This window comes from Phacochoerus africanus, chromosome 8 (genome assembly GCF_016906955.1).
Source record: "Phacochoerus africanus isolate WHEZ1 chromosome 8, ROS_Pafr_v1, whole genome shotgun sequence".
Taxonomy (NCBI): domain Eukaryota; kingdom Metazoa; phylum Chordata; class Mammalia; order Artiodactyla; family Suidae; genus Phacochoerus; species Phacochoerus africanus.
Window position 1 is genome coordinate 115,511,524 of NC_062551.1, and position 16,607 is coordinate 115,528,130.

A 16,607-nucleotide genomic window follows, 5' to 3' on the forward strand; every position below is an offset into this window, starting at 1 on the left:
GAGTCAGCATCTATTCTGCAGAGAAGTTCAGTCTGTCCTTTTTTCAGATTTCGCATGTCAGTGAAAGCATTTATGTTGGTGTCTCATTGTATGGCTGACTTCACTTAGCATGATAATTTCTACGTCCATCCATGTTGCTAAAAATGCCAGTATTTCGTTCCTTTTAATGGCTGAGTAATATTCCATTGTGTATATGTACCACATCTTCTTGATCTAGTCCTCTGTCTGATGGGCATTTAGGTTGTTTCCATGTCTTGGCTATTGCAAATAGTGCTGCAATGAAAATTGGAGTACATGTGTCTCTGCAAGTCATGGTTTTCTCTGGATAGATGCCCAGGAGTGGGATTGCTGAAGGGACTATTTTTGAAAAGTAGAGTATTGGGTACACTATGAAAGCAGGGTATAGGAAATCACAAGAAGTAGTGATGTGCTCTGGGTCTGCTGAAAGCAGGGGAAGGGAGAAAGTAGACACTAGAACTCAGAGAAAGAAAGGTACATGGAGAGGCAGTTGGAGAGGGTCAAGGGAGTTTTGCTGGGAAGGAGTCTGGGACATAAGTTTCTTTCTTTTCTTTCCTCTTTTTTTTTTTTGTCTTTTTGCCATTTATTGGGCCGCTCTCGCACATATGGAGTTCCCAGGCTAGGGGTCTAATTGGAGCTGTAGCCACCGGCCTACACCAGAGCTACAGCAACGCCGGATCCGAGCCGCATCTGCAACCTACACCACAGCTCAAGGCAACGCTGGATCTCCAACCCTCAACCTCATGGTTCCTAGTCGGATTCGTTAACCACTGTGCCACAACGGGAACTCCCATAAATTTCTTAATCTTCCTATTGTTTCTCCCTGCTGGCTGAACCCATCTGAGAATCAGAGGAAGGGAACCTGTTGATGCAGGTTAGTTTCTCAGTACACAGCGCATGGTGGAAAATGGAAGGGAGACGATCTAGAGGAGTACAAGATACCCAGCACAAAGGATTTCATTTAGTAGCTGAGTTATGTTGTAATATTGTATACACTGTGCTTCACAGCTTCCAGGTAGTTAGTGCAAAGAAGAAAACATTCATTGTTATTAACAGTGTCTGTGATACTGTAAACCAAACAGTTCCTAATGAGAAAGATAGTTATTCCTGGTATTAAATGAGATTATACTGAAGTGCTTTGCCCATAGGTCCTCAAAAGAAGAAACTAACGGTAAAAACATCATCTTTTCTGTGCTAAATGAAAAACAAGTTATATAGGGCTGTATGTTAAAGACCTCATTGTAGGCCATTATAATGCCTTATTGCAGTTTATTAAAGTTTTTCTTCCAGGGGCTTTTCTCTGATAATCTAGCTTAATCTAGAGAGTGGTTCTATGCATTCAGGCAGTTTTCCATGAAGATTATTTCTGGCAGCCAGGCTTTTTTTTTTTGGCTGCACCCGTGGCATGCAGAGGTTTCAGGGCCAAGGGTCGAACCTGTGACACAGTAGTGACAATGCCACATCCTTAACTTGTTGAGCCACCAGAGGACTCCTGGCAGCTAAGCTTTTACTAAACACTTCAGTTGGGAGAATTTAGGATTCTACTTTCTTTTTTTTTTGGTTTTTGCTTTTTAGGGCCGCACCCGAGGCATATGGAGGATCACAGGCTAGGGGTCGAATCAGAGCTGTAGCTGCTGGCCTCCGCCACAGCCACAGCAACATTAGAACAAGTGGAGTCACCGTCTACACCACAGCTCACCGCAACAGCAGATCCTTAACCCACTGAATGAGCCCAGGGATCAAACCCGAAACCTCATGGTTCTTAGATTCGTTTCAGCTGAGCCACGAAGGGAACTCCGGGATTCTACTCTTTGCCAGGTAGGTGGACAACAGGTATATTTTATATTGCTGATTAAGAGCAGGTCCATATAGTTAATGGTTAGCTGAGCAGAGTTTGGTGGCATCTTAGGTAAATTCATTACTTTATTGAAGACCTCTTTTTAACAGTCAAGGGACTACCTAAGAGTAGGGCCCATGTTTTCTTAGAATACGGTTCACAGTATTTCGTTATAAGTACAAATGGGTAATTTAAATTCTGATCTCTTTGGCAATGGAAGTTTTTTTTTTTTTTGGCCGCATCTGCAGCATTTAGGAGTTCCCGGGGATCAAATTGGAGCCACAGCTGTGATCCATGCCACAGCTGTGGCAATGCTGGATCCTTAACCTACTGTGCCAGGCTAGGGATCGAACCCATGCCTCAGCAGTGACCTGAGCTGCTGCAGAGACAACGCTGGACCCTTAACCCACTGCCACAGCGGGAACTCTGCTTTGGAAATTCTTGAAATGGTATTTGCATGCCCCATCTCAGTAGTAAAAAACAAAAAAAACCTTTTAACATAAACCCTTAGATCATTCAATATACATTTGTTGTACCTTTAAACTATTTGGCACAGTCTACATGTTATTGAATGTGAAGGGGTAGGTAAAACAGATGTAATATACCCTTTTCCATCTTTGTAAGCAGTATAACTTCCAGTTGAGTCATCCAAAATAAACAAGCACTAGCTTTAATCAGATCAGTCAGGGTAAAACTATTTACCATAAACTAGTAAATTTTGGCAGATGTTTAATAAAACTATTGTACTGGTATGGGCTGTAGCAGCAATGCCAGATCCGAGCCGCACCTGTGACCTGCACCACAGCTTGCTGCAATGCTGGATCCTTAACCCACTGAGCAAGGCCAGGAATTGAACCCACATTCTCATGGACACTAGTTGGGTTTGTTCCCACTGAGCCACAATGGAAATTCCCAGGGGTAGTTTCTTATAACAATTATGTAGCAGTGTTAGTTTTTTTGGGTGTGGGTTTTTTTTTGTCTTTTTAGGGCCACAACCACGGCATATGGAAGTTCCCAGGCTATGAGTCTGATGTGGAGCTACAGCTGTCAGCCTACATCACAGCCACAGCAATGGCCAGATCTGAGCCAAGTCTGTGACCTATACCACAGCTCATGGCAATGCAGGATCCCCAGCCCACTGAGCCAGGGCCAGGGATTGAACCCACATCCTCACAGATACCAGTCAGATTTGTAACCTGCTGTGCCGCAACAGGAACTCCTGTAGCAGTGTTAGTTATTTTACTATAATCTTTGTTACATGCAGTGCAAATACATTACTTTTTTCCAGATAATTAAAAAAAATATTTTTTGTTCTTCTATGAACAGCATGTAAACACATAAACATAAAACTTGAGGTCTTCATATTGTAAGAAGACTGGAGATGAGATGTTCTAGTATTCTGAAAATTGCTTCAGGGATACAGTGATTCAATTTAGCATGAAATGGCATAGTCATGCATAGTTTTTTTTTCTTTTTTCTTTTAATGTGGTTCAGGATATTTAACCTGAGATCTACACACTGAACAGATTTTTAAGAGTACCGTATTGTTATCTATAGCCACAGTGTTGTACAGCAGATCTCTAGAGCTTACCTTGTATAACTGAAATTTTTACATGTTAATTAGCAACTCCCATTTCCCTCTCCCCTAGCCCCTTGGCAACTACCATTCTGTTTTTTGCTTCTGTGAGTTGGACTATTTTAGATAGTTCATATAAGTGGAATCATGGCAGTATATGTCTTGTGACTGGCTTATTTAACTGAAGCATAATGTCCTCAAGGTTCATTTATGTAGTCACATTTGCGTGATTTTCTTTTAAGATTGAATAATATTCCATTGCATGTTTATACGACATTTTCTTTATCCAGTCACATCTTCTTTATCCATTCACAAGATTGTTTCTATATCTTGGCTCTTGTGAATAGCACTACAGTACTGTTTCTTCAAGATCCTGATAGTGCTTTTTGATGAGTACGCAGAAGTGGGATTGCTGAATCACATAGTACTATTTTTTTTATTTTCTTGAGGAACTTCTAAAACTCTTTCCCATAGCATCTTCATATTTTGCATTCTTACCAACAGTGTACAAAGGTTTTGGTTTCTCCATATCCTCACCAACACTTGTCTTTTGTTTTTTTGTTTGTTTTTGTTTGTTTTTTGATAAAAGCTGTCATAACAGATGTAAGGTGATATCTGATTGTGGTTTTGATTTGCATTTTCCTGATGATTAGTAGCATCGAGAATCTTTTCATATACCTGCTGGCCATTTGTATATTATCTTTGGAAAAATGTCTTCAAATTTTTAGCCCATTTTGTAATTGGCTAAGTGGGTTAAGGATCTCACATTTTCTTGGTCCTGATGACTATCATGGCTGAAAAAGATACCTACAACACACAAATATAGATTGAAATGGAAGAAGCATGTCATAGATTGATGTACCTAAATTGCTCAGTCCCATTTGATAAATATCAAAAGGGCTTTTGTTGAAATTTTCATCTTTTCTGATGACAGTATAGTTTGGAAGCTGTTATAATATTTAATAAGGGTATGTTTAAAATACAATGACCATATTTATTTGGAATATTTTAAACTGATTAGAATAATCTGTTAACTAGTTTAAATGTATAGATAAGAGATTTTAAAAAATAGGCGACACACACTGTTTTTGGTAACTGTCATAATATCCTTTAAAAATTTATTCTGGAGTTCCCGTCCTGGCGCAGTGGTTAACGAATCCGACTAGGAACCATGAGGTTGCGGGTTCGATCCCTGGCCTTGCTCAGTGGGTTAACGATCCGGAGTTTCTGTGAGCTGTGGTGTAGGTTGCAGATGCTGCTCGGATTCTGCATTGCTGTGGCTCTGGTGCAGGCCAGTGGCTACGGCTCTGATTAGACCCCTAGCCTGGGAATCTCCATATGCTGTGGAAGTGGCCCTAGAAAAGGCAAAAGACAAAAAAAAAAATAAATAAATAAAAGAAAAATGCATTCTCCATAGCTTGAATTTATTTTAAAAAGCAGATTTTAGGGAGTTCCCGTCATGGTGCAGCAGAAACAAATCTGACTAATGTCCATGAGGATGCAGGTTCTATCCCTGGCCTTGATCAGTGGGTAGGAGATCCGGCATTGCTGTGAGCTGTGGTGTAGGTTGCAGATGCAGCTTGGATCCTGCGTTGCTGTGGCTGTGGCTACAGCTCTGATTCAACCCCTAACCTGGGAGCCTCCATATGCCTTGGGTGTAGCCCTAAAAAAGCAAACAAAAAAAAAGTTTTAAATTCTCACATTGTTAAAATATTGCCATTACCTGCAGAGACAAATGAATAACTGCTAAAAAGATGCAACATAGTGGTTTAATAGTTTCCTATTTGGGTATGGAAGCTTGCTTGCAGAGAATATGTGTGGACATAACAGTATTTTCAAAGAAGATATTACTAAAGATATGTTAGGTAGATGATGCAGTATTGCTTGTCCTTTTGAAAAAGGAAAATAAATAATCAATTTTCTAAGTTTCATAACTCTTTTATCCCTGGTATTTAGATGTAAGAGCAAAGCTCTGTGTGGTAGATTTTTTGTCCACTGCCTGTCTAATTTTTATTTTAATATTTCTTCTATTGAAAGGCCTTGCTTTTATAAAATTGACTACATTGGGAGTTTCCATTGTGGTGTAGCAGCAATGAATCTAACTGGTATCCATGAGGATTCGGGTTTGATCCCTGGCCTCTCTCAGTGGGTGGGGGTTCCAGCATTGCCCTGAGCTGTGGTGTAGGTCACAGATTGTGGCTCAGACCTCTCATTGTTGTGACTGTGGGTAGGCTGGCAGCTGTAGCTGCCCCCTAGGCTGGGAACTTCGATATATCGCAAGTGAGGCCCTAAAAATAAAAAAAATAAAAAATTGACTACATTGATGAAATTCTGTAATGCCAAGTGACAGTCCCCATATAAAATGCCCACTTTTCCCTCAGGATTCCTCTAATACTGCATATGACACATGACTCTGATATGGGATTCAAGTGAAGCTGTTGAGTTATTATGTATATTAAATGTTGGAAAGCCTAGTTCCGTTTTGGAAAATATAAACATAATGAACATTCAAATATTTTCTTAACCTACTCCATTTTGGAGGCTGCAAGTCTTAAACAGTATCCTAGTTACAAGTCAGAAAGTTTAAAAAAAAAAAAAGTTTACAAATTCTTGATTCTACCCCAGCATTTCAAAAATTTATAGTCTAGGTAGAGATAGAGGAATCTCTTAATTTGAAAGTCTAAAGGATCGGAGAAATATTATTCATGTTACGAATTTCAGACAATTGTGTAAAATCTATATTCTCTATACTTTTGTATCTATGCATAAATTCATTTTAAAATATGTGTGAATTAAGAATCTCTTAAGCAGTTTTCTTACCAGAATTTATTTGAAAATTAATCCCACAATCATATCACAGTTCAGAACTATTTGAAGTTCAGCCTTTTTAAACAAATTCAGACTAGTGGTTTTCTTTTTTTTTTTTTGCTATTTCTTTGGGCCGCTCCCGAGGCATATGGAGGTTCCCAGGCTAGGGGTCGAATTGGAGCTGTAGACGCTGGCCTACGCCAGAGCCACAGCAACGCAGGATCTGAGCCGGGTCTGCAACCTACACCACAGCTCACGGCAACGCCAGATCGTTAACCCACTGAGCAAGGGCAGGGACCAAACCCGCAACCTCATGGTTCCTAGTCGGATTTGTTAACCACTGCGCCACGACGGGAACTCCAGACTAGTGGTTTTCATTAGCAGTTTGAGTTAATGTATCTGTACTGTGCTTTATTACTTGAGGTATTAACTCCCCCCCCCCAATGCTTCTTAAGTAATAGGAGTGAAACATCCACATCTGACAACACAGAAACTTACCAAGAGAATACAAGGTAAGCTTTTGAAAATTCTGCTATTTTAGTAAATAATACCCATCATGTTATGTTAATGGATTTTTAAATTAAATTTTTAAAATTCAGTTAAATCATCAGACAGTGCTAGAATTTAGCTTTTTAGAAATAAATGATAGTTGCTGCTTTTACAGATTACATTAAGTTAGAATGAGTTTAGTTCTCTTCTTTCACTATGGTCAGGGTTCTTCCATGCATAATTTAAGTAGAGTTGTCAGTGTTGAACTGTCCCTTGCTGACATTCATTGGTATTAAAACCCATTCATGCATGACCCACAACGTATTTTGAAATGTTGATCATTCTAACGATTGATGCTTTTGTTTTTCACTTTTTTTGTCTTTTTATGGCCACACCTGTGGCATATGGAGGTTCCCAGGCTAGGGGTTGAATCGGAGCTGTAGCTGGCTGGCCTATACCACAATCACAGCAATGCCAGATCTGAGCTACATCTGAGACCTACTCCATAGCTCACGGAAACACCAAATCCTTAACCCACTGAGCAAGGCCAGGGATCGAACCTGAGTCCTCATGGATGCTAGTTGGGTTCCTTAACCGCTGAACCATGACAGGAACTCCTGTTTTTCACTTTTGTATGAGTTTTGTATGTTAGATTCCTAGCAACCAGGGTAAATTAAAGCTATACCATATTGATGGAAGTCTTTTAAAAGTTTTAATTTTCTAGACATGATGTTTCCAAACTGGGACACCATGGCATATTTAAAATATTCAAGAAGATACAGTGACATCTGTTGGTTACACAAATGACTAGGTTGTTTGAACCTATCTACTTAATAAATGGAATAGCTAGGTTTGTTTTTATTTTTGTTTGGGTCTGGAGGACCATGAAAAATGTACTGAGATTCTTTTTTTTTTTTTAAGGGCCACACCTGCGGCATATGTGGTTCCCAGGCTAGGGGTCTAATCAGAGCTACAGCTGACTGGCACAGCCACAGCAACATGGGATCCAGGACACACCCGCGACCTACACCACAGCTCACAGCAATGCTGGATCCTTAATCCACTGAGCAAGGCCAGAGATCAAACCCCTGTCCTCATGAATCTTAGTTGGGTTCCTTAACCACTGAGCCACGAAGGGAACTCCAAAATTTACTGAGATTCTAAGGGTACTATAAACTGAGGTTGTTTGGGAATATTTGTTGTAGATTATTTATTGACAACGTAGTTTTTAAAAAGAGAATCTTTGATTAGTCTTATAACTTTAAAAAAAAAAAAGACAGTAGTTAGCCAAAAATAGAGCATCATTTTTATATTATGATTTCAATCAGTATGCTCCATTCAAAATTGTTTTATAGTTCTTCTGGACATCCCACTTTTAAGTGTCCCTTGTGTCAAGAATCAAATTTTACCAGACAGCGTTTACTGGACCACTGTAACAGTAATCACCTATTTCAGATAGTTCCTGTGGTAAGTACGTGCGTTTAAGACATTCTTCTGTTTAAGGTATGCTGTTACATTAAACTTCATCTATGCACAGGAAAGTAATTGATTTGAATTTGGGGCATTTTCATTAAGGTAGATTTTGTCAACAAAAGATTAATAACTGTGAAACAAAATGAGATATTTAAAACTCCAGTGACTAACATATAAAAAGGGAGATGCTTATTGTGAGGGTAAAGTAAGAGAATGGCCTGGAAAAGAGTGACGTAAGGAAAGGTGAAGTGCGGACTCATTACCAATGAGTGGCAGAACCTAACTCTACTGGGGCCTCAGTTTCTTGGTCAAGTGAATCTGCTGCAGGTGAAAACACCTATGAGTGAGAATAAAGTCAGTAGATATTTAAAATTGAATCCTTGCAGAATCTAGTGCATAAAGCAAGGAGGGAAAAGAATTGCGGTTTCTTTTTGATGCACACATATCTTTTTTTTTTTTGTCTTTTTTGTTGTTGTTGTTGCTATTTCTTGGGCCGCTCCCACAGCATATGGAGGTTCCCAGGCTAGGGGTCGAATCGGAGCTGTAGACGCTGGCCTACGCCAGAGCCACAGCAATGCAGGATCTGAGCTTCATCTGCAACCTACACCACAGCTCACGGCAATGCCGGATCGTTAACCCACTGAGCAAGGGCAGGGACCAAACCCGCAACCTCATGGTTCCTAGTCGGATTTGTTAACCACTGCCCCACGACGGGAACTCCCACACATATCTTTTTAATGGCATTTTGAGGGTGTGGAAGAAAGTGGTGAGACCTTTTTGATGGTTGAAGGAAAGAGAGTGCAGGATTCTAACATTGTATTGATGCTTTTTCAACTCCATCTGGAACATGAGTTTCAATTTCAACTGTGGATGGAGCAAGAGAAACTGAGCTGGAAGAGATACTTCACATTTTGATATATAAATATTTTCTTCAGAAATTGGAAGGAAATGTAGATAAAATAAGGATTGTGGATATATCTAAGCAATTTTAGTGAATGTACTAGAAAAAATTGTGGAAGATTATGCCTCATTATTCCCTTAAATTCTCGTGTACCTCTAATGGGAGACACCCACTTACTTTGCTCTTTAGGAGAGGGTCAGTTACTGTTAAATAAATACAATTCCAAAGATATCTCCAGGAAAAAAATCTAATATTTAAGAGATTTCATTTGTTTTATAGTCTGTTAGTGAATTTTTATTTGTTCCTGCATTATATTCAATATAGCACACATTTGGCTATTGTCCAGTTACTAAAGTTCTGTTTTCATTTTAGTCTGTAATCCATTCACTTTTTAAGATGTACTTCATTCGAAACCTTAAGGATACAATTTAAAGCTTCTTTTACTTTCATTTTACTTATAAATGAAATTAAGCTAGTAATAATAATTATCACAGTTATTGTGTGACTCTAATGAGATTACATACTGGTTAATTATAATTATCACTACACTTGATAAGGACTGGATGTGGTGTTTCTGTTGAAACAATAGAATAATCAGTTTTAAGTAAGATCTCTATTGTGTTGTGTTAGATTAATGTAATTTTTCTAAGGTAATTTGGTCCAGAAATGATCTAGTCATGAAATTTGGCCTTTAGAAATGCTTTCTTTTCATGTAGATGTTTTTGGTAACATAAGCCCATGTTGTTTTAATACTTTCAATAATTGTAAATGTTTGGTTGTTGTTATTTTTTATTTAAAACATTCTGTTTCTTGTAGACATGTCCTATTTGTGTGTCTCTTCCTTGGGGAGATCCTAGCCAGATTACTAGAAATTTCGTTAGTCATCTAAATCAAAGACATCAGTTTGATTATGGAGAATTTGTGGTAAGTGATTTTTCCAAGATTAAGAAAATACCATTTAAATATTCAGGTTAGGAGTTCCCACTGTGGCTCAGTGGGTTAAAAACCCAGCAAGTTTCCATGAGGATTTGAGTTGGATCCCTGGCCTTGCTCAGTAGGTTAAGGATCTGGCATTGACACAAGGTACGGTATAGGTTGCAGATGCATCTTGGATCTGGCATTGCTGTGGCTGTGGCATAGGCCTGTAGCTGCCCTTCTGATTTAACCCCTACCCTGGGAACTTCTATATGCTGCAGGTGCAGCCATAAAAAGAAAAAAAAAAATTTAGGAGTTCCCGTTGTGGTTCAGTGGTAATGAACCTGATAGTAGTCATGAGAATACAGATGTGATCCCTGGCTTCGCTCAGTGGGTTAAAATGAGCTGTGGTGTAGGCTGCAGATGCAGCTTGGCTCCAGTGTTGCTGTGGCAGTAGTGTAGGCTGGCAGATGTAGCTCCGATTTGTCCCCTAGCCTGGGATCTTCCATATGCTGCGGGTGTGGCCCTAAAAAGAAAAATAAAAATTAAAAATAATATTCAAGTTAAATTAATTTTCTCCTTGAGGCAAGACATTGTATCATACTGGATAGTTATAGAGCAAATTCTGTTTTTATAATAATATTAGTGAAATTTAGTTTGTGGAAGTGATAAAAGTTGAATTTACTGTCCACCTCTTACACTAGAGAGATAATTAATAGAGGAGGAGCAAACCCCTAGATTAACAAAATGATGGTTTATATGAAAATCAGTATCTATATTTAAGGAAAATTATACATGCTAGAAAAGTAAAGTTGGTACAACAGATGGAGGATATTTCTCATGTAGTGTATGTAGCTTGTTAAATTCATTATAATAGATTTCTCATATCTGCATGTGAGACATGTTTTTAAAAATGAGGGAGCTTACGCAGTGTAAATGAATCCAACTAGGGACCATGAGGTTGCAGGTTCGATCCCTGGCCTCGCTCAGTGGGCTAAGGCTCCGACGTTGCCTTGAGCTGTGGTGTAGACTGCAGACAAGGCTTGGATCTAGCGTTGCTGTGGCTGTGGCGTAGGTTGGCAGCAACCGCTCCAATTCATCCCCTAGCCTGGGAACCTCCATATGCTGTGGGTATAGCCCTAAAAGGACAAAAAACAAAGGAGCTTGGAGTTCTCTAGTGGTGCAGCAGGTTAAGGACCCAGCATTGTCATTGCAGTGGCTTAGGTTGCTGTTATGGCATGGGTTCCATCCATGTGCAGTGGGTGCTACCAAAAAAAAAAAAAAAAAAGGGAGGGAACAAGCTTAGTTATTGTGTAAAACCAGATTGAATGTTAGATTCTGGCCTTAGGTCACTTTTTTAACAGAGTTCATGGGGGAAGTTATATAATATAAAATTGGATCCTTAGGCGTTCCCTTGTGGCGCAGCAGGTAAAAAATCGTGGAGCATCTGGTTTGCTACTGTGATGCAGTTTCGACCCCTGGCCCAGGAATTTTCCAAAAGGATCCTCAGAGCAAAGCATGAGGTTGTTCCCAAATGTGTCTTGATTATTAAAATTTAAAAATTAGATGACTTGTTTATTGCGAAATGGCATTTTATTCATCTTCGGTGAATTAAAACCTTATTTAATTCAAGATTAAACCTGACAAAGAATGGTTCATACTTGTTTTCCAGCTTAGGTAAGCACAGGCATGTGCAATTCTGACAGTGACAGGAACAGGATTTACATTTTCTCTGCCCTTCATTGTTAAAATTACATCATTCTTCGAGTTCCCGTTGTGGCACGGTGGTTAACGAATCCGACTAGGAACCATGAGGTTGCAGGTTTGATCCTTGGCCTTGCTCAGTGGGTTAAGGATCTGGCATTGCCTCGAGCTGTGGGGTAGGTTGCAGACGCGGCTCAGATCCCACATTGCCAGCTACAGCTCTGATTAGACCCCTAGCCTGGGAACCTCCATATGCCGCGGGAAGCAGCCCTAGAAAAGGCAAAAAGACCAAAAAAAAAAAATTATATCATTCTTGATGCATGTTTTTAAATTTTGTATAACTTGCATTTTTAATCACACTACTTAAAAATAGTTCAAATGTATGTAAAATTCAGGACGTATTCTTATAATTTTAGCATTTTAAAGAAGTAATTATAGGTTATTCTTAAATTCTCTATGTAAGAAAGGTTACCATGTCTTGGAGAACTGTGTATTTGGAAAAACAGTATATTTTGTGAACCACTTTTGGTCTAATTGTCAGATTGTTTTACCTTGCCACAGAAGAATATGTAATTTTAATTATATGAGATTGACAAGTGGAGACCTATTTTAAAGCAAATCCATGGGCAAAGGAAATAGAGTTTTTTTTTTTGGGTTTTTTTTTTGTCTTTTTGCTATTTCTTGGGCTGCTCCCGTGGCATATGGAGGTTCCCAGGCTAGGGGTCCAATCGGAGCTGCAGCCACCAGCCTACGCCAGAGCCACAGCAACGCTGGATCCAAGCCGCATCTGCAACCTACACCACAGCTCACAGCAACGCCGGATCGTCAACCCACTGAGCAAGGGCAGGGACCGAACCTGCAACCTCATGGTTCCTAGTCGGATTCGTTAACCACTGCGCCACGACGGGAACTCCAGAATTTTTTTAAGTTAAGGAGTAGTTGTATAACCAGATTGAGTGAGCTCTAGTTTTTAGCTTTATGTTGTGATTAAGGTGCTGTTAACACTGTTAATAACTGCTTATTTTCTTTAAAATGAATTTACCTTCAGATATTTGGCATTCGTTCTTTGCTGATCTCAGTTGTTTTATCAAAGTTTTTTTTTTTTTTTTTTTTTGGTTTTTAGGGCTGCACCCACAGCATATGGAAATTCCCAGGCTAGGGGTCCAACTGGAGCTGCAGCTGCTGGCCTGTGCCACAGCCATAGCAATGCCAGATCCCCAACTCACTGAGCAAGGCCAGGGATCGAACCCCCATCCTCATGGATTCTAGTCAGATTTGTTTCTGCTGCTCCACAATGAGAACTCCCAGTTAAATGTAGGTATTTAATTTTTATATTTTAAAGGATAGTATGTGTTATAACAAACTGTTTCGAGTATGTGTAATATGTATTAAGATGTGTAACGTATTAGACAAAAATATTGTGTAATTAAATATGTTTTTCCTATTGACATGTTAATGTTACTGTTTTTAGAATCTTCAGCTAGATGAGGAAACCCAATATCAAACTGCTGTTGAAGAATCTTTTCAAGTAAACATCTGAAGGCTGTAGACATCTCTGCATCTTTGTACCTGCAAGTGCCATCTTTAAGGAGAAAACTACATGAAGTCACCATTTCAGTAACTTGATGTGTATATTAATAAAAGTAATCCAGTCTATTGTTTTAGATTTTCAATTGAAAAATAAAGGTGGGCCATCTAAAAACTTCATCCTCTTGATAAGTTAGGACATTCTCTTTAAAGGCATTAAAAGGGTTATATTTCATTAATATAATGGTGAAAGGGAATCCCTGCTGTACTTTATCTTCTTTATAGTACATATTCTTGATTTTTTTCCTTATGTTGCTTTTGAAATTTGGTGCAACTCCTCCCACTGACAATATTGTACACAGGTAACTCAGTGGCAAATTCTGAAAAATGTGATTGATATAAACCTAACAAATCTGAGCCAGTTTTCTGAGTTGCAGAATGGAGACTTGAAGTGCTAAATGAAACAATCCAAAGGAAACTTTTTAATACAGATTCTAGCCGAAGAATTCAACTATAATAAAATTGTATTTATATAATGTTTAGTATTTTTGAAGACTAGTGAGATTTCTTTAATAATTTTAACTCTTTAAAAAGTAAAAGCTCATTGTATGGATATTTCCTTTTTGCTATTAGAAGGAGATATTAAGAGAAAAACTTATTTCTTTGTCATACAGTTGGTAATTTCAATTCTTGTTTGTTTGGCTGACTAATTTGTAAGCCTAAAGTGTAGTAAGCTGAATTACAGCTCTTTGGCCTCAGAATTTTCAATAGCCAGAATTCCTGGTTATCTGAGAAGACTCTTTTATTAGATACTTTCAGTTGGTGACATTACATTCAACATATATATTTAAATGAGAGATTCAACTTCATCTCATTCTAGAAATTCATTCAAAGCTAAAGATTATATGTATATATTCATACACTCTTGTATGTGTATATACACACACACATATGCATGCAGTTTGTCAGGTTATATGCAGAAATTCTATTAAATTTTTTTAAATGGACAAGCAATATGGGGTTGATGTATTTATCTGATTTGTTTAAAATTTTGTATATCACCAAATTTTTAAAGTAAGTCAAATACTGGGTCATCCAGTTGGCTACTATTACACCTTAAAAATTGAGTTTACACAATTACCTGTTTATATGGTGCTCATTTGTTATCTTAAAGATAATATGTGACTGTAGTAGTGATATTGATTCTACCAGCACTCTGTTTCACTACTTTTTAGTCAAAACTGGGTTTGTTCATAGTATTCTTTAATGCGAATCATAAAATAACTTGTACTAGAAGGCCCAAATCACAGAATAAAAGATGAAGAGTGGATTAGCTGACATTCCAAACTAATATACATTGTTTATGCTTTCTTTAAAATAACTGAAAGAACATAAAATCTCAGAAGTAGTTTGCTGCTAATATATACATATATTGTATAAAAAGGTATATTTTGGTTTTGTTAAAACCCTTGTTGACTTTTCTACAGTGAACATTTTTTTAACTTGATTTAATAAAAATGTTAATTTTGGAAGTGGAGTTTTGTAAAAAACCTTTTTCACTCAAACTGTAGTGACTTTATTTATGGGTAATAATAACAGTCACCAAAAAAGCCATACATCCTAACATATGCCTTGGTTCTGTCATTCGAAAGAGTGATGTTTACTATGTGCTAAAACATTTCTCTGCAGTTACATGAATGTAATTGTAAGAATAGCTGTTTAATGAACTCTTTAAAAAAAAAAAGAATTTTGACCATAGGCTTTTGCAGTTTAAAGCAATAACTTCAGTACTTTCTTTCGAAATTGAGTACTTTCAGTATGTCAAGCCATTCTGAGATTTGAGAACTTTAAAGAAAAATTGATGAAATTGTGTTTTGAAGTTTATGGATTGGTTAAGTATCATTTATAGTCTTGTATGTCTTTCATATAACTTTTTCCACAAGGAAAATACTGACTTTATTTGCTGTTACCTGGGAGCTCCTCAATATGGAAATGTTTGTTTAAAACCTCCCATCCTTTTGTCAGTAGATTAGGAATAGGGATTGACTTTACAGACACATTTTAAATTCATGAGAAAGTCTTTGTTTTAAAGATGCATATGGCTGAGTCAGGATAAAGAAGGGAAACTATTGATACTCTACCCTAATTTCACAATACTACTTATAGGAAAGCTATTACCCTCAACAAATTACAGTTTATGTTGTTAAACAAAGTCTTATTTGAGATGTATTGCTTTATTTTTCAATTAAATGTGGTTTTCTCCTACTTGTGTGTCTAATTAAAATTTTGTCTAGAGGCAAACATGATAACATTTAACTCTCATAACTCATCCTGGAAGACATGTAGGAGATAACCCATTATTTTGCACTTTGAAAAGTGGATAGGCGATAGCACCACATGCTGATAAACCTCTTTTATCTTTATTTCAAATGTTAATCAACTTATAAAGCATTTTGTCAAGTGTTCACACAGCAGGATTTTCAAGCCCTGCTAGCAACCAGGCAGAAAGCTAGTTAACTGGTTAATAGACTCTTTTTTATTGGCCATGCCCACAGCATGTGGAAGTTCCTCAGCCAGGGATCAAACCCATGCCACATCAGCAGCCTGTGCTGCTGCAGTGACAAGCCAGATCTTTAACTTGATATGCCACAAGGGAAGTCAACAGACATTTTAAAAGGGAAAAGTTACCCATAAATTAGCTATCAGAGTTATAAGAATATGTATGTCAAATACAAATGTCATATAACTTGTGTGCCTAAAAAGTATTAATTAGTCTTCAGTGAATCATAACTTTATTGGAACCCCTTAGGGCTGTCACTCAGAGGATAAACCCTTTGTGGAGGTGGTGACATTTGTAGAAAAGGTGTGAGACAGGATACATGTAAATATGTGTAGAGTAATATGAATAAAGTACTCATTCTGTGATATCACGTAGTATGCAATACAGTTTTTGAATTATGCAGTACAATTCTGAGTAAGGTGGGAAATAGAAATGAGTTATATCAAGAGATTAAAAGAGGATAAAGGGACCTCTAGAAAATGTGTTACTTCCTGCCCACCGCACATTAAGTGCCCAGTCCTGGTCCTAAGAGATGGGAGAGTCACTGCGCTGTCTCTCACCCCTGGAGTAAGGAAGATAAATGTGTGTATTTTATTATGTACTTGATTGGCAAACTTGCATTAATTAAACGATACCATAAAATTTTGTATGTTGTAGGAATTCTTAAGAACATGGTGAGGGGCATACCATTGCAGAATATAAGAGTGGGCAGGAGAGTGAATATGAAGGAGACATAAATGAGTTAGAATCATTCTATGGAGGTTTTGCAGAGGAAGAAAATGTATAAGGTGTGAGGGAG

General features: G+C 38.0%; 1 protein-coding gene across 3 annotated transcripts in view; it reads left to right on the plus strand.

The window, feature by feature from the left end:
• The window catches only part of RNF138 (ring finger protein 138), a 49,537-nt gene extending 33,084 nt beyond the window's left edge, over nt 1–16,453 (plus strand). For 2 of the 3 annotated variants that reach the window (XM_047794064.1, XM_047794065.1), the window contains exons 5-8: nt 6,695–6,751; nt 8,084–8,195; nt 9,919–10,026; nt 13,193–16,453. In XM_047794064.1, coding sequence (XP_047650020.1) covers nt 6,695–6,751; nt 8,084–8,195; nt 9,919–10,026; nt 13,193–13,261 — 346 coding nt within the window. In that variant the 3' untranslated portion in view covers nt 13,262–16,453. The remainder of the gene's footprint in view (nt 1–6,694; nt 6,752–8,083; nt 8,196–9,918; nt 10,027–13,192) is intronic. The other variant, XM_047794066.1, reaches the window with a different exon arrangement.
• Nucleotides 16,454–16,607: the final 154 nt, after the last annotated feature.